This window comes from Chroicocephalus ridibundus, chromosome 3 (assembly GCF_963924245.1).
Source record: "Chroicocephalus ridibundus chromosome 3, bChrRid1.1, whole genome shotgun sequence".
Classification (NCBI taxonomy): Eukaryota; Metazoa; Chordata; class Aves; order Charadriiformes; family Laridae; genus Chroicocephalus; species Chroicocephalus ridibundus.
In genome coordinates this window covers 102,184,119-102,206,814 of record NC_086286.1, presented here as the reverse complement: position 1 = coordinate 102,206,814, position 22,696 = coordinate 102,184,119, and the positions used below count along the sequence as shown (strand labels likewise).

At 39.4% G+C, this 22,696-nt stretch overlaps 1 protein-coding gene across 1 annotated transcript in view; it reads right to left on the bottom strand.

The window, feature by feature from the left end:
* Positions 1 to 22,696, bottom strand: part of BMP5 (bone morphogenetic protein 5) — a 57,912-nt gene that overhangs the window by 11,203 nt on the left and 24,013 nt on the right. Inside the window, exons 3-4 of the mRNA XM_063330294.1 lie at positions 16,779 to 16,927; positions 5,798 to 5,995 (exon numbers count right to left, since the gene is read on the bottom strand). Of these exons, the coding sequence (XP_063186364.1) occupies positions 5,798 to 5,995; positions 16,779 to 16,927 (347 nt within the window). The remainder of the gene's footprint in view (positions 1 to 5,797; positions 5,996 to 16,778; positions 16,928 to 22,696) is intronic.

Genomic DNA, 22,696 nt, shown 5'->3' with positions numbered 1-22,696 from the left:
TCTCAGATACTCTCAGTTGCCCCAGGGCATGTAGGGTCAAAATGTATACCCACATCCTATAGGGGTCCTGTGTCTTTCTGAAGTAGCCACTGGAAGCAAGGAAGGATACCCTGGGACACGACGAGTTTTTGTAAATCTATATGCCTTTAATATAACCAAGAACTGTTAGTCATCCTTTGTGCTGAGTTGTCTGTAATAATCTAGTATGTTCTGCACACACATTAGAAGTAAGGCAAAGGTAGTAGAGAGTAAAGGAACTTTAACTAAAATAAATTGAACTGTGTTTCACTGATCACTCTTTACAAGGATCTGTATATTGATTTTGACTAATATCAGTGCTTATAGCAGGTAAATATTGAGCTTTTCTGTTTCAGCGATTAGTGGGAATTTAAAATTCAGTCATATACGATGCAAGTCACTTTGCAAAAAAACTGCGCCTGAAAAATGTGGGAAAGAAATGCAGATGAGAAAGTCAGGAAAGTCACAATCTGGTTTGAGATCACACCCAAGCGGGCAAACAAATGAAAGCTGAAGATTGCTTTTGCCAGTTTTCTCTCACTCATGACATTTTCCTGTTTAAGAATATGTACAGTTTTAGCACCAGAATGTAGCAGAAGTCCCTACAATTAAAGGAGGAAGGCTGAATAAGAAATATGTAAGTCATCACATAGATGTCTTCATTGTCTCGATACTCTGAATTATTTGAATATAGGTTAAGCAGTGGTGGATGAGCGGTCACACCAGGACACCTGATAAGATTGTCTGCATTTCATATGCAGACATCTATCTGCAAACCATCTAGCCCATACACCTATGAAGACAGTGAGACACGGGCAAGTCTGTATCCCTTCCTTGAATTCTATCTTTCATATAAGACAAATGGTGTGTGTAATATAACATTTCATGTAAGTATCAGATGTGACATTTATAATAAGATCTAGTGCCAAGGATCCGATTTCACATACTGTAGCTTCAAGGCCCATAGGCTTTTTCTGTCAAGACTCAAAACTGTAGGCTATTGTGACTAAGAAAACATTGTTCCTCAGCGATTCAGGGACTGCAGTTGGGGTCCAAACCCCTATGTAGCAGAAAGAGCTGTGGAAGGAGGGCAAGAAAATATATTTGTAAGAAATCTGATGAGGATTTTTTTTTCAAGGGAAATAAAGACATATAGACGTGCCTATATATACTATCACGAAGTACTGTGGTTTTAATTAATTAGTGTGACACCAACCAATAAAATACAGGAAATTCAGAGTTAAGTATTGTTTTTTTGTTTTGATCTCACTGCATTATGAATAAAAATTATGTAGCTTTGGTTTTTAAATGCGGATATCCTCTTGTGCACAATTACTCTGTAATTCTTTTAAGATGATGTTAAAAAAAAATTAAGCCCTTGTTTTAAGGAAGAGTTACATGATGTAATTTGGGAACGAGTTGTCTTGTTTTGATTTCTTTTTCCTTTTATCTACAGTTTGACAAAAATACAACTGGGTAAGAAATAAACAGTTCAATCCTCTGTGCAGAGCAGGCAGGTGGAGTCTGAATGCTAAGTTTAATTAGATCTGTCTTGATATCTGCATTGATGTCATCTTCTCTTGAAGTTCTTAGCAACACAGGGATGCTGACCCCAAATCTGTCAACATTTGCCCAGCTGTTATAACAACACATATAGATTTTATTTTCTTCATGTTGTGTTTATGCGTATCTTCATGAATAATTCACAAAATGTGTTGTCCATTGGAAGGGAAGAACTGAGTTGCCCAGTGGGTCTTTCCTTTTTGATGTGCTGAGAATGCAGTAAAGCTAATCACTGAGGTCCAAGAACTTAGAAAAGAAGGTGGCAAAAGAAAGAAGGCAAAAGACAAAAGGAAAGAGGCAAAAGGAAGATGACAAAAGGTAAAGGGAAAGGGAAGGAGAAAGAGAAAAACAAAAAGAAAAAAGAGTAAAAGGGGGAAAAAGAAACAGAAAAGTAAGAAGAAAAAAGCAACAGGAAAAAGAAGGCATGACTGTAGTAAAGTCAGGATTGCTGCGCAGAGAGAAGTATAACCAAAGCCTATGACCTATAAATGACAGCATACCTGTCTGGCTCCAGCTACGTAGCCTCTGGCCCTGTAGATGAGGATTTTTCATTGCCAATGTCTGACTTAGATGCTGTAGATATAAGATTATGAAATAAGCGTAGAAGCAAGGATCTACATCACACAATTACGTTTGCCCATCACTGTGTCATTTACATCAACAGTGTCTTGCATCAGGGAGTCTATTGACAGGCTGTCATGAGGAAGATGGGCAGAATTCTTTGGGTTTTTCTTTCATTTAAATATGAAGAGAAGACTGTGGGGAGACCTCATAGCAGCTTTCCAGTATCTGAAGGGCACCTACAAGAAAGCTGTGGAGAGGGACTTTTTACAAGGGCATGTAGTGATAGGACAAGGGGTAATGGCTTCAAACTGGAAGAGGGTAGATTTAGATTAGATATTAGGAAGAAATATTTCACTAGGAGGGTGGTGAGGCACTGGAACAGGTTGCCCACTGAAGTTGTTGAGGCCCCATCCCTGGGAGTGTTCAAGGACAGGCTGGATGGGGCTTTAAGCAACCCGGTCTAGTCAGAGGTGTCCCTGCCCATGGAACTAGATGATCTTTAAGTTCCCTTCCAACCTAAACTATTGCATGATTCTATGATTATACCTTTAAAGAGCAGCTCATTACTAAGAGCTGTAGAGAACTAGGCGAATCGGCCTTCTCCCACAAGCCTGCAGGGTTGCAGCATATGCACTGCACTTGTACGGTTCCTGAGGCTGCTGAAGAGGAGGAGAAGGGCATAGCTTTTCCCTGAGAACAGGCTCTCCCCTTGGAAGAACTCTGCCTGTATTTTGTGAAGATGTGAAGATCTGGGAATAAGAATGTGTTCTGTCCTTCACATCCATTTTGCACACTGGAGCATCTGGATAGAATTGGTACATTGCCTTTGTAGCCATCCGTGTGCTCCTCTGCAGATTTTAATGAGTGGTGTTGCAAGAGTTATTAAAAGAAAAAGTGTTTTGAATCACTTATAGCATGAGAAGTCCCATCACTGATCATTAATACCACCCAGATAAAAGAAATTTTTTGTGATACGGGGACGGTTGAGGCAAACTGCAAGGCAAGAGCATGGACACCGATTTGCCATGGTGCAGGAGCTACTGCTCCAAGCTGTTTTGCTGCAGGGGACGTTGCTGTGTGAGGCTGTGGTTACTTATCTGCCTTTAGCTTTGCCACTTATTCCAACCTGACCATATCTTGCTGCCTCCATCTCCAGTCAGAGGATGCTGTCCCTGCCTTTGATGCAACTGCATATGCAGTTGCCTCCTAACCTCATTGTGTTTTAATGGTATGGTTTTCTTGAACTGCAGCCTTTTTTGACACAGATCTGGCATGGATCAACATATATAATGATGCACCTCTACCCTTATGCAGACTGGTGGCCTAAAGAGGCTAGGAGAAAATTTGTTTCATAATGCTTATTTCACTCAACATGTTCTGATTTTTGTTTTGCAACAGCTCTGGAGCACAAGTGGATGCACAGATGACATTGACCGGTGTTTTGAGACATACAGACAGTTCTTCCTGAGGCAATCCTCATGCCACTGCAACTTACTGGTATATGTTGAGTTTTTCCCAGGTTAAACCAGCAGGGAGCTTGTGTTCAGCTTTCCTGCTATAATCAAGGAGGCTTAACAAATCTCTTCAATTCTCATTTCCTCATGGACTAGAAGGATGGGATTCAATCTGAAAGTATTACGCTTATATTTAGGTATCTTGTGTGTAATGTGTACTTCGATGATTTTTCCCTCCCCCAAAATAGTGTAATTCTCAAAATTAGTAGACATTTTCCAGGAAATATGAAAAATCTTTTTTCAATATTTTTTGTGCAGAGAGAACGTTATTTACCCTTGACATGAGAGATTATATTTTTGGAGCTAATGCAGTTGCACAGATCATGTTTGAATGTATTTAAAAAAAAAAAAAAAACAAACAAAAAAGCAACAAACAAAAAGCCGGATCCTCATGTTGTGTTAAGTCCAAAGGCCCTTTATAAAAATCAGGAAGTGCATCATGCGTTAGCAGTAAAAGAGAAGGAACAGTTAGAGCAGAAAAAAATTTATTCACTACTGAAGTGAATGAATATAAAAAATGCCTTTCTCCTGTGGAGCATGTTATTTCTTTTTTTTTTTACTAGTAAGAAGCTACAATTTTCTATATACCTGCTCCCCTGCAATATTGACAAATAAGGTGTTAGAAGCTAATTGTGCAGATGAGCCATTTATGCTATAGCTATACAGAATATCAGAAAATTTGACAATACTCAAAAAAACCCTCAAACAAAACCCAGTTGTAAATAGAGATCCCTGGTGCCTTAACAAATGTCAGGGACTTTTAAAAAGCTAGGGTCTGCAGAGTGAACATGTGCATGAACCTCAGAAATAACTATGCTCCAGGTCCTCAGGTCCTCAGCAGAAACCAGAGAAATAGGACAGTATTTTTTTCTACCTATTACATCATATGAAAATAAAATTGAGCCCACTACTGAAGTGGTAATAATCATTGCTGTGAATGAAAAACTTTTTTTTCAGGATATGCTTTGAGACTCATTTTTAACCTTAAAGTGGGATTTTGTTCCAGTAGATCACCAGGTAAACTTCAACTAGGTTTAGAAAGTTATTCAAATAATTTCTATGATTTCTTTAGCAACTCAATAGCAGTTTGTGGTTGTTAAGACAAAATTCATCCTTGTGCAGGAGATCAAGGAAAGGCTTATGCATTACATTAGAGAGGTCTCTAACTTGCCACTTTTGAGGTTCTGAGATGGATATAAGTAATGCATAATGCTCATAATGGTTCTCCTCAAATAGATGAGTTCCACTCCAGGGCTGAGTTCTTTCCACTAAATACTAATTTGCTTACTCGTAGGTATCCATCGGGGTTAAGAGTAGCATCTATATCAAGGTTTTGATATGCTGGTTCTAGATCTGCCATGCTTTTAGAAAGATACATTTTCACACCCTGTCCCTGAAAAGTAGAAATGTTTGTTCAAAAGTGAGAATATTCAGAATGTGACTTTGTGCCTCCAGCTAAAAGGAGCGTTTAATGAGAGAACTGGAGCAAAACTTATTCCAGGCTCTAATGGGATTAACAACATTTTCACATGCATTATTGTCAGTACCTTTCCTGTAAATAAGGGATCAAAGTCACTGAATTCAGGGATACACTGTGTATTTACATCTGTATGTGTCAGTGGTTTGAACTCAGAAACAGTTTACACTTTTACAGATTGGTTAATATTCTTCATTTCCAGTATTCAGCTTTTTGTGTTACATCTTGGCTGCTTCAGCTGAAAGGCAGTTAAACAAGAGTCCAAACACTGTTTTTTGCTGAGGCTTCCTAGACAACCCTTCTCTCTACTGTATCTACCTTTTTGTCATCTGTAGCAAAGATCTCATCCAGTTGCCTACTACGCAGGACTAGATGCAAGCTCAGATACAACCTTTCCCAAACTACTTGGTCATTTCACCATCCAGGATCCCATGATACATGTAAGTGACCTCACTCAGAGAAGGTAGATCATTCTCAGGGCCAACATCACAAAAGAGGTTAAGCAAAGCTGGGGAGGGGGCAGGTAGAAATGGAGCAGGAACACGGTTTCTGATGGTTCAGACAGTGAGCAACATCTTGTTGAGCTGCTGTGACTCCACTGTGTTTGAGCAGGTGCCCATAACTCCCCTAAACACACTAGAAAATCATAGCTTTGTCTTACCCCCAACACTTGGCATCCTAGAAGACTCCTGATGACTACTGGATTTGTTGCGGTTCTGATTTTTCCTTTTATTGTTGGCTGCTCGGACAGAACGGAAAAGCACTTCACTTGCCTTGAAGAATGCAACCATGAATGGTTGCTTTGACTGAGGCCCATGTCTTCCAATCAGGCCAGCAGATTTAACATTGATACTTCGACCTATAAAGTAATGGAAATTGTAAGTTAAAAGGTGAACTTCTGCCCCTCCAGAAGCCACTGCGGGAGTTCAACTGCTGACTGAATCACGTCAAGGATTTGGCCATCCTGAATTCACATGATTAAGAATCCTAACTGCATTTTGTTGAACAGAACGTAAAAGACAAAAAATTCAACAATTTACAAAAGTTTCAACAACTCTACAAGTAGTTTGTCGCTGCATAAGATTGCAGTCTCTGTGGGCTATATATTTTATTCATTACACAGGTATTTTAATTTAGTCTTGTGTTCACATCTATAGAGCTGAAAAATACATGAGCCCCATTATAGTCTGTAGGCTATCAAAAGGATAATGTAAAGCGGTCATCTAATTTTTGCATCACTTGAGTGTGAACCTTATATCCCCAAAGCAAATCGGTAGCAAAGTGTAGATAATGAATATACTTCTGCTTTAAAAATAAATATTGTGTGGTGTTACTCAAACTGATGTTCAGTCACTACTAAAGGTAGGAAGGCAGTCAGTCGTTCAAGAGAACAGAGTTTGAAATATGTACATTATTGACTCTGGTTCCGTTCCCAGGGGACGTGCATATTTCTTTAAAATATTTATTCAGTCAGGACTGTGTGGTAACCTCACTATATTATAGGATCTAAACCTCAGTAAAAGAAAAGAAAGCAAAACAAGTCACTGAAACTGCATCAGTGACATTTTAGCAAATAAACCCTTGCTCTTAACAGAATTTATTTTGGCAGCATAAACACTTTTGTGCGTACGTGTATTATGCAGAGCCCTTCAACCGTCAGAAAATGAGACAGTGTCATGTGAAGCTGTGCAGCTGTGCTGGGTGGGGGACACAGAGGTCCTTTAGACGGGAAGGTACGGGCACAGGCACCGCATCGGGGCGCCTGGGGATTCTTCTAAACCGACTGGAAAAGTTTGCTACGCGGGCGGCGGAGGAGCATCTGCCTCACAAACCGTATAATACCGTTAACTCAATCATCCTGAAAAAGAACTTGCAAATAAGCATAGGAGTAAACCTTATAGAAATAAGCATATAGGTTTCCTTTTCAAACACAAACTTACAGTGGCTGCACGCCAGAGTCTATATTTCTTAGAAAAACTCTATCACTGGCGTAAATGAAAGAGGCAGTTTGATTTGTGGTTAAAGTAGTTTCCATTCTACTTCCACTGTAACAAATGTATTAATTCAGCTCAGACTTCCTCCTTCTGGCAGCCCTTTTGCAGTAAAAAGAGAAATTAGAAGTTCCAGCCAAATACCATACCTTGAACTGACCCACTTCAATACATAAACACTTTTACAACATGTTTATTCAGGTGTAGCACTTTAAATTGGTTTAAGATGTTTCCAGTGACAGAGAGCCCCGCAAAGGCAGGAGAAGAACTGAGAAAGTTAGCAGTTATGGAGCAGAGTAATTGGCAACATATTCTGAACAATTTTGATAATTACTTTTTTGACTGCAAGGGAAAACTATATTTGTTGAAGCTTCTGATTTCATTTAAAATGGCTTTTTAGTCTTGTGTTTCTTTAATTCTTCTATTCATGTGTTTGAGTTACTATTAAATAATTCAGTAACATTAATTTCTATATGTTCCAATCTTCTCCTGCAAGTCAGATACGAAAAACTGTACAGACTATTCTCTATTCATTGCAACATGGACAAACTAGCCTCTTACCACAAAGTTCCAAGTTTCCCCTCATTTCTAGAGGGAATATTTTTACTATTTTTCTTTATTTTTTGTTCCAATGACTTTCAGAATTTTAATTTTATCTGTAAAAGATTAATACCTTACTGGTGGACATTTTAAGAATACTATTAGATTTATATACTGAGGGCTGTAAAGATGTGTGGAGGTTTTCTGAATTTAAATCGAGGTTCTCTGAATTTACAATGGTGGATATTGTGTGCGAAGCAAAATATCCTTCAAACCAATGTGAACTCCCTTTAAAATAACTTTTAATATTATTAAGTTTCCTCTGGGTTTCCTTTAGACTTGAGCAATGAGATGGCTATTAAGATTCCACAAGTTAAGGCTTACTTGGTTATTCAGGGTATAGAGATATACTATAAAAAATTAATCCTGTAACCCACGGCTTTTTTACACACAGAAACAGCTTATGTGACTTTATTCCTTTATTTGCTTGATCTTTTAAGCAGCCAACGTGAGGTTTTAGGACCCATTTGTTCAATTCCGGAATGGTATACGCACTGAATCCGCTTCTAGGAAAACTTTTATTGACTTCTGTGGGTCCATCATTAAACTTTTCTCTCTCGGTTTATCATATACCTTAGCTTAACTGCAACTTTCAGAAGACAACGCAATCAAAATATACACTGCCCTTGAGACGCTATATTTCTTTCGAGGAGGATCTCTGAACCGTTTAGTTTGGAAATTCAAACCACATATGTTGCGTCCATTTTAGGTTGCTTCTGTGCAAAAGAAAGTTTGCATTTACAGAACCTCTATTATCCTTTATTAAAAAAAAAAAAAAAGTAAGCGCGTGGGAGATTTCCTTCAGTCTAAGAACACAAAGCTTTGCCCCTTCCTGAACAGGAGGTATTTTAAAGTATCCTGCTTCAGAAATGCGTCAAGCTTTCTGCCACAGCAGTAGCTCCGTCTGTGTGCTATGGCCTTGTTAGGTAGTCCTCACCTTTGTCCGTAATGTGGATTTCAGAATACAGTAAGAAAAATTTTACCCTAACCTGAATTGGCCTTTGTAGCAAGACGCATTCATTGGCTTCATTTTTAGTAAGTGTTTTTAGTCTATCATTTCTCGTAAGCATTTAGAAAACTGTTGGCTTCAATGACAACTGAAAATCCATGTCTCTCGAGCATGCAGTTGTTCCATACTGTGGTGTTAGAGCAGTATTTTCTAAAATCAGCTGAATGACTCAGGCTGACCTGCTTAACTCCATCTTCCCTCGGAGCTTCAGCCACATGAAACTGGTAAAACCAAACCAGCAAGGTGTATCTCTCTGCTTCTCTTGAGCATCTTTGACCAAGAATTGAACATTTTATTGACAAGCATTCTGAAAAACGTGTTTGGGTTTATACTTCCATTGTATCTTTAATTCTGAGGATTTCAAAGATTTTTCTTCAGACTTTAGAAGAAAAGAAGAAGAAACTGTAAGAAACCAGCAGTCAACTAGCGTCTGCACCACTGAACCTAACCACTGCAGATGCCCCTACAACTAGAAAAAACAAATACGCATAACAGATGGATTTACTCTGTGCGGGGACAGTCTAGAGCCTTTGTATTCCTCACATTCTGGCATGCGCTTCTCAGTCCTGCTATGATAATTTATTATCTCTTCTCCATATTGACAGGTATATTTGGAGACTAAGACTTATTTAAAGCATTATGTTCCAAATATGCTGAACTCCTTAGTCCTTATTCATATCATTTTGAGTCTTTGGCAAGATGCATTTGTTTGACTTGGCATTTAAACATTTTTGGCTTTTATTCTATTTGATAGTAAAGTGCCCTTAGCAGTTTGCATAAAAGGTTGTGTGGAAGTGCTGGTTTGACTGAGTGAACTGAATGAATATTATTTGCCTTTTCACGTTCTGTCCCCTTATAATAAAGGAATCGCTGCTGCAAAAATAACTGTGAAGCTCAGCTGATAAAAAGGTGCCACTCCAACAATTCCGATGATTTTGCTCTTTTTTTTTTTTCCCAACAGGATAGGAATAGCACTCAGGATCATAACTGTGGACCTATTTGCTGTGTCACTATGTCCATTTTTCTGGTGGGACACGCAGTCGTATCATACCATTGTTTTCATGAACTGATCAAGTTCCATCTTAAAAGTTCATTTTCCCCCTCAGCTGCTCCAAATGGAAAGGCAAGAGCTCTTCAAGCTTTCAATAACAATCTGTCTCACAGTCCTGACCCGGAGAAATCCCCTCGTTTTTCATGACATTCAGAAAGCTGACTTCTTCTGAGATCGCCAGTGTGGATGCCAATGACAGTGGTAAGATTTGTGACTTGGCTGTCTCTCCTCAGGCAGTATATATTTTATGTAAGGCATTGAGCAGACACTAATTTTGCAAGAGCTTTCAGCCATTATGCATCTTGGCCAGATTTACACTGGCAACACAGGACAATGAGTGATTCCAAGATCCATTATTTTGTCCTGAGTCATCGAACTGCAGCAAACCACTCATTTTGTTATGAAAAACAAGCACTTATTTACTTTCAAAAGTGTTCAACAAGCCACAAAACACATTTTACAGATTAACCATGACTGCTAGGTCACAGTAGTTATTTTGGTAATAATTTTATGTATTTGTAGATTGAAATGAAAACTTTAGCGATGTTGAGAATTCATTTCTGGTTTGCTGAAAAAAAAAATTTCCAATGCCACACCTATGGTTTCATCCTTATGGGGAGTGATATCTGAAATGAGGATTGGGAAAGGCCTTTTGGAGAAAGATCCTGAGTCTTTCTGAGGTCCAATAACATCTAATATTTGAGCAAAAACTGTCCTGAGGCTCTGAGTCTGAAAGCTCGCAAAGTAGTTTCCAAAATTAGATAGAAAGTTGTGTGGTTTCTCATGCCTGAACAGTGCTCTTGAGAGCAATGTGACTTCAGAGAAGCAAAAGAATTGAAGTAGAGTTTGGCTACCAAAGCTTAAAGGAAGGCTTATTTAAAAAAAAAAGGAGGAGAGAAAACCTAACAACGTAAATGTAATGGTCCATATATGAGACATCCTCAACACTCTGACTCCAAAGTATTTTATACTGTCTCTATTGTATCATCTACATAAACTGTTACGCAAACTTTTCCTCTGGTGGACACATTTATCTGTATCAACATAAAACATGCTTTTGAAACAAGCTCAATGTGTTTTATTAACTCTTCTGCTCCTTGGAGGCTTTAAGGAATTCTGAAAAATGGGTGGTCTTGGATGGCCTGCTCTGCATTTCCTAGGCTTCATAGCTTTAGTCAAAACTAAAGATTTAGCTTTTGTTTTTAAAATTTTACATTTTGTTGATTTGATTCAGTTCAGCTGAAGGAATTTTACATGTCCTTTTCTGTTGATTTTGGTTTTCACAAAGCTCATGAAGAAAGCACTTGGGAATACGTGAGGAACCATGGTATGCTGCATAATGTTGCAGTACCATGTATGCTTACACAAAAAATCAGATGTAATCATACACGAATACACTTGCTAAGTACTTGATTTATCCTTTCAATTTAATGTACTTAAACTGTGAAGGGTTTGCAGAAGTCCTAGGGCTTTTCTGCACAGTTTAAAATGTGTTCAGGAAGACAATAAACCAAGGAAAGATTAAATTAATTGGTCATCCACCAAAGAATAAAATGGATAAAAGCCTTCTGAATGAAATGGAGCACAAATACCTTCATCTCTAAAATAGTGGTGCTGAGAAGCAGATGTATCCTTCATCTGTCTGGGGAGCAGGGTGGAGGGGGAGTTGCACAGCTGTACAGCCAGGACCACTATGCACCAGTATGCACCAGTAAGCAGTGGTGGCAGAAGGGGCAGGAGCCCATCTCACCTCTCTGACCTTCCTGCTTCAAGTGTGCCCTTACTAACAAAAGGTGCGTTCACGTCGCTCGCCGCAAGCAGACACATGAAAATGCTGACTGTATTTCTGACCCGGCTGGAAACAGGGGTTACACCTATCTGAGTAAATTACAGCATGGCCAGGAGCTCTCCCAAGCGCTGGAGCTGGATCATCTGATCTGCTCGGGGTGGGAGGGTGCTCCTGGTGCACTTATGCCCTATGCCAGCTCCACCGCGGAGTCCCCAGCACCCCCAAGGCAGTGCTGCAGGGACCTCTGCCGAGGGGCAGCCGCCATGGGGTCACCCCGTTTTGGAGACTCAGAGAGTCATCCCTCCGGCTCGTTTCACACCACAGTGTTCCTGAGCATGTTGAATTTACTAGTGTAACTTTGGCCAAAGTCAGCTCTGAACCAGAACTCATGTAGCTGTACTTAGGCAGTGCTTGAGCCCAAGCTAATAAAACCTGCTGAGGGGCAGGATATATTAGCTCGGGTTCAGTGCTGTGCTAACATGGCTATATGGCTTCCAGATGGCTCAGAATTTAGGCAGAGCTATTGCCTGCCAAAATCCATGTATATATCAATATAAAGATATATATCCTAAATTCCCCCACTGTAAGGACACTAATGAAGGTGAACTCACTCCTGATACTTTGCCTTGTAAATACCAAATCCAAGAGACTTAAATGTAACAACCCTGCAGCATCCTTCAGAGTACCTGATGGCTACCGTGGTCATTTAAGTTAGGTGCCAAGGTTACTTAAAGGGTGGGTGTCAGGAGGATGGGGCCAGGCTCTTTTCAGTGGTGCCCAGGGACAGGACAAGAGGTAATGGGCACAAACTTGAGCATAGGAAGTTCCACCTAAACATGAGGAGGAACTTCTTTCCTTTGAGGGTGGCAGAGCACTGGCACAGGCTGCCCAAGAGGTCTCCGTCTCTGGAGACATTCCAAACCCGCCTGGACGCGTTCCTGTGCAACCTGCTCTGGGTGATCCTGCTCTGGCAGGGGGGTTGGACTAGATGATCTCCAGTGGTCCCTTCCAACCCCTACCATTCTGTGATTCTGTGGTTCTGTTGACTGGGGAAAACCTTGGGATGAGATTGATAACATTTAGTGTTGTAAAGGTGAGGCCAAGGCCCATGTAAAGTATACAGCCAACCCCCTGAAGAAGCCAGGGTGCTGCCACAGGTTGCTATGGGTTGAAAGCAAGGCACCCACCCTCTGAGACATAGAGAATGTGGCTGTGCTGCCTCTCTGAAGGCTTTGTAGGGGAAAGGGGTCTTGGAAGGCCCAGGCTGAAAGGAGAGGCTAAAAAAAGAGAGAGTGTGTCTCTTAATGTCTCCCCCATCATCGCTGGAGAAGGACCTCACCAATCCTTCCTGCAGCATGCAGGATTAGGAGCCAAAAGCCCTTCCAGGGGACACATGTCAGAGTGTACCCAAATAAGTGCTGGAGAGAGAACCGGCCTTCCCTTGGCTTCATTTGGATGAAGGAAACCTATTTCTTTCAAGTTTCCCTTTGCTCTGAGGAAAAAAAACCCACCTGAAGTAAGAATCAGAGTCAGGGAGCTGAGGATTCCTGCTGCCTGCCCACCTCAAACAGCAAGAAAACCCAAAGAAGCCTTCCATAGGACTATGTGGTAACAGAAATCACCTTAATCAGCTTGGGCTTTTCAATGTTACCAGCAGTTTCTTCCCCTCTGATGTGCAGGCGGGTGGAAAATAACCAAGAGCTGCAGCAATCTAAGAAAAGGCACTGATCTACATGGCCATGGGGGCTACCCAAGATCTTGTATTGACAGCTGTGTATTTGGAACTTGTTTTATTCTGTGGACCATCAATAGTCATCGTTACACGTTATCTCCCTCTCCAGTTTTCTGTAGACAACACTAGATTCTCTTCAGCAATGATATAAACAGCAAAAGAAATACTCTTAACAGCTATTTATACTCCTCCAGTAAAAGTGATGTTCAAGCTGCTGCTAACTTCCAATTATAAAAATGTTAAATGTTAATACAAAGGTGCTGATTCACTGGAATATGCTTTAAGTCTTAGCAGACATATGGTGTATATACAGGAAAAGCGTCACATGGAGCTTTTTGAATTGTTTCTGCATCTGCATTGATTTTATGCTGCAATTCATCTAACACCCGCACTTCCATCAGTGTGAAAATGAGCACCTCTCGTTTTAAACACCATGGAGAGTTTTGGTGTCAAAAGGAGGGAATCGGCCAAAAAGGGATGCTGCAGAATGTTGAGGAGACATTAAAAAAGAGAATCAAAAAAACCTGATCCTTAATTTACCACAGCCCCAGGGAAACAGTGCATTATATGTTGACAGCTTCCATATGTGTCATGCAAACCTTTATTCTTACTGTTCAAAATAAAACGTCCCATTAAGAGAAAAAGTCTACATTTCATGCTAAAATGAGGCGTATGATACCAAATACTGTCTTAAAGAAAAAAGAAAACACATTCCAATGTCATGTGGCTTTTTGTACTTTTTCAGCATTTTCAAAGGGGGAAAAGTATGAATTACAACAACCAGCCATTCTTCCAAAGTTGTTTTTATCACACTGTTATATTAAATAGTTACAAATTTTTTTTTATTCCTCATGTAGACATTATTATTATTTATGCACCATCTTGAGGGATCACCAAAGAAATATGTTTATGCGAGTAGTTATCTAAAAAATCACAGAAAAATAACTGTAAGAAAGATTACTGTTAATGGTAATGATAATATAGTAGCACCCTGGAGTCTCAGTAATAATTGGCACCCCATTTTAAAGGTCCTGTATGAACAAACCTAAAAATTAGTATGTATTTAGAGACTTGATTATCCAGGGCCCCAGTGCAGCACGTGAATACCTCAAACAGGGATCCTCTGACTTAGCAGAATCCCATTTAGTTTAATGGTCTGTTGCAATAGAAAGGTTAATGGATCAGGTCTTATCATAAATGTCTCTCCAGTTATGGGGGCAGAACTCCTCTACCTCCCGTAAAGTCAATGGACAGCTGGAGGCCTGAAGAAACCTGCTTCAGACCTGCACGGCCTAAAGTTCACTTGAGCTGAGGGAAGGTTTTTCAGTTGATTTGAACCAGTCTCTGAGTTTTCATAGAAAACTGGTTGGAGAGAAGGTGGGTGGGGTTCCCTGGGTTACAAATTGAGTCCACTACATACTGAGTCATGTATAAAAATTCATGTTCCATCTGTACACAAACATGTCATTCAACTGCTGGTGTTTCTAATAGCTTCCAGAAGTAACAGCAACCCAATAAAAATAATCAAAGCCTTAAGAGCAAAATTGTAAGGGCATGAAAGGATGATTTGCCTTATGTTAAGCTGAAGTGGTATAGCACAGGTTTTCCCTATAGTTTTGAAAACTTTAGTCCCTAGAAGGGCACTCTTCTTGGATGAATAAACTGAAAAGGGAACAGAAAGTGAGGGAAGAGGGGAATTCCCTCCGCACTCAAGCAGCTGTGCTGAGAAATTCAAATAAGTGAGGTGTAGAAGGTAAAGCTGCCTGTGGCTTTGGAATTTAAAATAGAAAATTATCTATCACCTTTCTGATCTTGGGAGTAGGACAGGGGAAATATTTACATAAACTGTTCTTTTACAATTTCTTCAGTGTATTAACCTAAAGGTTTCCATACAAACTTTCCTGCTGTTTACTGAATGGATATAATTTTGAGGCTAGAACCAACAAATTGCTGGTTCCAGGGTTTCTTAATGAATGCCTTTCATGGATATTTAATTTTCAAGAATTTCTGTATTTGAATCTCCTGGAAAAAAAGTCAAGGATGGAGTTTATTCTGGAGCAGGAAAGCTGGCCAGAAGCCAGCCCACCTAATTTGGATGCCTGACGGAGGTGTCACCTCTCCAGAATTTTAAGGGCTTAAAAATGGCCCCACAAAACCAGGCTGCCCAGCAGAGTTGCTCGTTTTACAGCCTGAGCTCAGGTGTGGTGCCTTTGAAGGCTGGTTGAACGCCGCAACGACGTGGTCTACTTTGCATTGCTGCCTCCCTTTTCCACCGACGGTACTCCGACCGTATAGGCAATATGAAGTGTAAGAGCCGTCCGCTCTGCTTCAAGCCTGCCAACTCCCCTTTTAAGCATCGTGCCTAAAGAAGGATGGGTTTTGCATAACTCTCCAGAAGCCAGAGCACTTGCCGAAAAAATACGTATGAGAGGCTTTGTTCACAGCCCAGCTGAGCCTGAGGGAGAATTCAGATCAAAAACAATGAGAGAATGTAGCCAGAACAAAGAAAGAAGAAAAAAATATTAATCCTTACACCAGGGTTTCTTCTGCTACTCATTAACATTATGTCAGCTAAGGTTTAGATTAACTAGCATCATAGATCCCTTGACCTCTGACATAAAAAGCTTTTTGACAAGAGCGAGCTAAATCTGAAAGTTTGCCTGTAAAGTAGTATGGATTAAGTGAACCATCACAGGAAAAACAGTATATAAGTCTCTTTTTATTAGTTTCTAAAGAAGTCTAAGTAAAGAACATTTCTTCTAAAAATATTATTTTGCATTGAGATGCATTTTCACTTTTTAATGAAGAGCATAAGTGTGAATAATGTAGTAGCCTAGTAAATTTGTACTAAAAACCCCACAGCTCTGACTTCGGTTTTGATAGTGTTCTTTCTAATTTTCAGCTAATTAAAATTTTCAAGATTTCAAAATTTTATCCCATTTCAAGACAAAAAAGTTTTGAAATTAATTTTTTTTTTTTCAAATGATAGAAAACCAATTCCCACGTTACCCTATTGTTAACCTTTCTCCAACATCAGTACCAGTGGCTGTGAGGTACCTCCTGAACTGTCCTGAGGGTATTTTTTATACCTTTCTCCATTCTTCAGCCGAGAGGGACCTTTAGAAACTTTCTGAATCAAAAATTCTACAAATCTGCTTGAGTTTCATTAATGTAATCATCGGTGGAAGAACAGTAAAATAGAACTTCATTTTGTATGTAGGAGATTTTATCCCAAACTTCATTTAATTTAACTTGATTCAGTTAGCTTTATAATTGCCATATTCTACAGAATTAAGAGTAATAGAAAGTTCGCAGATTATAGCTATGGCAGGATAAGACTTGTGTTCTTTGCTTATAAGCTCTCAGTGAATTTTCACCCGGTCAAGTTAAAAAACACCCCTCCAGAAAAGGTTCCCAGCGCGAGATGACAAGAGTGTATACAGCGATATGATCTACAGTTATGATCTTACCATCCCCGGTTTCAGCGCAGAGTTGCAAGCCCAGATTGTTCTGTGGATTAATCACCCAGTGATTGCTGGTCACAGTAATGTCAAACACAAACCAGCCCACGTCAGAAGCTTGAGCCTTTCTTGTGTCTAACAGGAACAAGTCTGCATCCCTAAGTTAAAGAAAAAAGAGAGTTAAGGCGTTCAAATATTATTATTGTATTTTATTCTTAGTTTCCTTGCTGACAATGACTTCCTGGAGTCCAAATGAATAATCCTTTGACATAGCCTCATCAGGACACAGTACAGCATGTGCTGTAGCGAACATGTAATTGTTAAGTATAATACAGGTATTTCCCCTGAGAGGCCTTTCTGAAATGAGTCTCAGCATGTGAGAACTACAGCTCTGGAAAATCTGAAAAATCCAGCTTCCTGATATAAATACACAAAATATGTAGTTGAGGCTGTGTATAAAGGATTCATCTTTCAGCACTAGAATATCGCAGGAAGATTAACTTTTATAAACCATTCCGTGTAAAAGACAAAAAATGTCAAAATCACGTTCCAATTTCAACTAAAATTCAAAGGCATAGTGTCGCTGAAAAAATCTGTTATTAATAACATATGACAGCAGCTATATCATATGTCATGAATAGATGACGGTTCAGACAGTTTCATATTAGTACAGATGTTTAGAAAATAAGTCTCTGTATCAAAGTAGAAATTATATATCTATTCAATAATGTAATTATTACATTTTAACCCTCAGTTCCCTGGTATATTCTCAAATTTGTTCCCATGAAATCTTCCAGTAATTCGGAAAGGCTGCTCGGAAGAGTTAGTATAATTGTGTTACTAAATGTTTAGTATGGATCGTTTATTTGTTCTGTTTTCACATATCTCCTGTCAGAATTGGTTCCAGAACCACATCTGTATTACAAATAATTTACTGCAATGACCACACTAAACACAAGATATTTAACTCTCATCAGTTTCACTTTAAATGCTTCTACAAAGCAGCATGCATTATTAAAAACCGTTTTCACCATTCAGCCTTTTAAACCTAATCTATAGCTGTAGAAACCTATTTCTTTTCTGCCATAAATAGTAATCAAAACAATAATATAAAAAAAAAATATTTTATTCTAAATGACTGTCTAAGTTAACTAAAGTCAGTCTTGGCTTACACAGACCTTGGAATCGTATCGTTACCTTACAGACAGCATGAATATGTGCTTAAAGAGGTAAGACAGACAGAAATAATAGCCTTTTTGTATAAAAAATGGATTTAAAATTAAATGGTTCTGTCACTTAATTGCTTAATCGCACCAACATCATGGGAAGATACTGTCTTATCTAGATTTAACATTGTAAATGCACTTTGAAGGTCTGATACTGGAAAAAAAATCTCATGTAGCTCTCGAAACTGTGGTTATTCAACACTCAGGAAAATAAGACCAAATGAGCTATGACAAGCAGATGTTTACTTACATGTGAGAAATATCTGCAGAATCAGGTTAAAGAGCTCAGAAATTATAAAGGAGGGGTTGTTGGTTTTTTTTTTTTTTTAAGAATAAGCAAAAGAAAATTGGAAGGGCTTTCTTTCAAGTAACTTTTTTTTCTTCTGTTAAAGAATAATCTTTTGCTGGGCTCTTTTCACTTCCATTCTAGTAGAACTATGCTAATGACCACACAAGGAGAAAACATACGCTTTCCCTCTGGAGCTAACATGAAAACAGTCTTACAATTCAAAAGAGCCTGACCTGTTATGCTAGCACTGAACAAATTAACAACGTACCACAAGCTCATAAATAGTACTCCCTAGAGTCCTAAATGCCAACTTTCTTTCTCTAATAAGCAGTTTTATCGGAATTTGAAGATGAAAAGTTTAATTCTAAATGTGACAGTCTTTAAGATGTTTATTTATAAATATTTCTTGTATCATTCAGTAGATTTAATAGAAAGCTGTAACATTTTTTGGAATATAAAATATTACAATGTCACAGTGCTATAATTTCGCATTTGTCTTGTCTCCTCCTAGAATACCTAATTGTTTTCCCATATAGATTCTTTCCGCTACAAAGTTCGCCGGGACTGATATGAAATGTTCTCAAAAGTCAGGATGCACAATGTCTCGTAAGTCAATTAAGAATAGAGCACTCCTCATGGTACAGTCCAGAAACCCCTATAAAGGACAAAATTCCCCCGTGGGTCTCTCCTCAGTGTGACTTTAGTAATTTGTACTGCAGCAGAAACTGACACCAAAGGATCTTTGGCATTGATATGTCAGCCTTCTTGTCTGCCTTCCTATAAGCATAGTGATCTGGCTAAGGTAATAGACTCAAAGAGGTAGATGGTTCTTACCCATTAACTCAGCAAATGAACCAAAAATTAGTTGTAGGCACCTAGAGAAAACTAGAACTGATTCTCGATAGCAGAACAGAGAAAATGTCTCTGGACCAATGCTAATGATTTAGGCCACGTAACAGCTATTTACTACAGAAATTCAAAGTATTCATCAGGAAAAAAAAAACAACCAACTTTTTTCACAATTAATGTAAACACAGGGTGAAAACCTGCCCCCTGAGAAGGCAGTGAGAGATCTGGGATCAGGATTTCCCCCATTGGCTGGTGTAAGTCACTTAAACTTCTCATCACATTTTGTAACATTTTTAATTTTAAAATTTTCCTTTATTCTGTGAAAAGAAAAAAATGATCACACTTAAATTGAAAACCAGCTGCGAATTTTGGCTCCAATTTTAAAAAATATTTCTATTTAAAATATAGCCCACAACACATAATAAAAAAGTAAGGCATTATGTCGTAAATAGCCTGAAATGCAACAGTGAACACATTCAGACAGAATACAGCTGATTGGCTTTACCTTTATGGAGGCTGTTTAAGTTTAGTGATCTCAGTCTGGTCCCAAACGGCCAGTTGTCTACAGCAAAAATGCTACCACAGTCAGGAATTTCAGCGAAGAGGCTGCGGGCATAACGTCTAAGAAACTCTGGATCTCCTGGGTCACTTAAGTAAGTAAAGGTGGAATAAACCACCTATATGTTCCTTGAAAACCAGCGAAGTTTTCGACAAGATCAAATCATGATTACTCTGTAACAGGCCATCCCCATAATGCTGCTTCACCTCTTGCCTCATTCCAGGAAGCTGCTGTAGTATCTTAATACCACTTGAGGATTCCCTAATGCGGGAAGAATCCTTGGGGTTCAGTTAAATTAGTGGCTAGCTGCCACCAGATCATGAACAAGGATTTGGCCTGTTGGACTACATTACTTTCCTCATGAGAAAAGATGCGGGTAGGAGTACATTGGCAGGGCTGCGTAGGAAAGTCTGCCTTGCCATAGGCTGTGCTTTACACACTTACTTAGAACAAAGAGAAAACTTCAATCCCAGACTGTCGTTTCAGCAAACTCTGAGCGAATTCAATACGCGCACGCTTCAGCAGCCATGCTGACAGAGAGACAGAAAAATGTCCAAGACTACAACATAATCCTTAGTCTGCAACTCAGAAACCCTAAACCCTGAGTGCTCCTTGCCTGAAAGCATGGCAGGACTGCATTTGGCTTTGCAGAGCCCTGTCAGACACCCACGTCTCCTGTTTAGAGCAAAGAAGGGTGGAGGAGCAGGGTCTAACACAGCAGTTTTGCTGTGGTGTGGAGCTACTAAGGAGTGTGGGACATTACACAATCATAGAATCACAGAATGGTTTGGGTTGGAAGGGCCCGTGAAAACTATCTAGTTCCAACCCCCCTGCCATGGTCGGGGACACCTCCCACTAGCCCAGGCTGCTCACAGCCCCATCCAGCCTGGCCTTGAACACTTCCAGGGATGGGGCACCCACAGCTTCTCTGGGCAACCTGTTCCAGTGTCTCACCACCCTCACTGTTCTCTCACCCTCACGTTCTGCAGTTGCAGCTTCTGCAAATTTTGCACTTAAAATCTCATGTACGTATGTACGATAAATCTGAAGTGACAAAGTCAAGAATAACACTAAGTCCAGGCCCCAAAGCAAAAGCTGTGGCTTTATTGCCAAAAAAAAAAAAAAAAAAATTCTTGGGAAAAGTACCTTGTTTCTAATTTGAACAGTGATGAGCTTGTGGTCTTCTCCCATCCTGTCCCACTGAGGCATTTGCCCCTATACATTCCATATATGAGTAAAGACTGGAAAAATCAACAATAGGAGGGAAACGTTTAGTCTACATCTGAAGTTTCTGGTGAAAGCAAATGGGTGGTATATCGTTGCACGTCCCCCTTTCTATCATCATGCTTCCATTAGAGGACATGGTCTTTTATGTTTGTAAATGGAAATATAAAACATTTATAAATTTGTGTTTATGTATTGAAGGAAATCAAGAGCATTCTTTAACAAATTTCACAAGGACAGGTGTCATTTTAACAAGTCAGATCATATTAAAGTGTGATCTTGCGTCACAGTAGTAAGCAGGTTTTTCTCTCTCTAAAATAGAACAGAAATCATTTACTGGGAAAACATTAAAAAAAAACCAAACACCACCAAAGCTCAAAAAAGAAAAACATCAAATGGATTAGAAAAACTAACTTTTGCCATTAGTTCTTAAAAAAAAATAAAAATCTGTTGTGTTTGCAGGTGAACAGCTTGCATCATCCTAGCCTTGACCTGTGCTCTTTAAAAAGACATGTTTTGTTCCTTCCCATTGCATTCCTTCCTACAGGAAGTTTCTTTTAGAAGCTATATCAAAAGAATTTTTCCAAGCTGAAGGCAGAGGTAAAAAAAAAAATCCCGCACTGTCTTATTCCTGCCCAAATTTACTAAAATGGCAGAAGGTATTCTGGAAGGATGAGCGCTTTCCCTGCTGTTGGTTCTGCTCCGTTGTTACAAAACGACTCCCTGTTTATAGCCATAAAATTTTTACAGCTTGATGTTCAGAGATCTCACCTGGAAGGTACAGGCTCAAGCTTCTGTGTGCAGAAAAAGAGATTTGAACTCTGGCCCAGCCTTCGAGCTAACTGCTGATGGGGCATTTATTTCCTCCAGAGTACTCTGCGAGTTTAGGCTGCCATTTTCTTTGCTTTTGCTAAACATGCCCAGGAGAGAAATATTTTATCTGTTCCAAGATGAGGGAGAGTTTTTGTTTATCTCAAAACAATCCCTTTTTCTTCCACTTTTCTGAGAATAGACACATGCCGATTTAATTTCAAAACCCAAATTTTGGGTGTATGTAGCTTTTCGCAGAAGCATATCGGAATTGCTGCTGGTTTTTAATGAGATTTTTCAGGTATTTAGCTAGTTTGCCTGGTGAAATCTGGTCATTTATTTATTCGGGTCTTGCAGAGCCTTGGAAATATGTCACACACAGAGCTCTGCAAGCTCTGCATCATGCCATGACATCACGCCTTTCAGGATACCGTACAACTAGGAAAAGCTCAGGGAAGGAGGCAATGAGGATGACATAGAAAGACTCCTGTACAAAAGACCATTAAGTAGATTAGGACCTGAAAAAGAGGTATTTGAGGAAGGGTGTTGTAGGGACCTACAAAATCATGAAGACTATGGAAAAGTTCAGGTTTAAAGATTTGCTCACGTGTAAAGTCATATTTGTTTTAATTATCAGTTATAGTGAGATGCATGTGTTAAATGTGCATATGTCATCTTAAAGTCAGCACACGATTTCATCTTTTAATTTCATTCAGCACAATATTAAAACACATCCCAAAAAAACCATGCTCGTTCAAACGTGAACAAAGTTGAACATTTTATCTGCCTTTAAAAGAGCTGAACGAATCTTGGCTGGTAGTACCTCAGCATCAGCAAATGGTGCATTTCCCAAATTCAGACACTTAGACTGTACACAGGACTCCACCATTTGCTCCCTGAGAACACGAACCCTCGCCCGCTCTGTGCATGGGCAAATTATATTTGGTGACATTGGGCATGTAACTCTCCA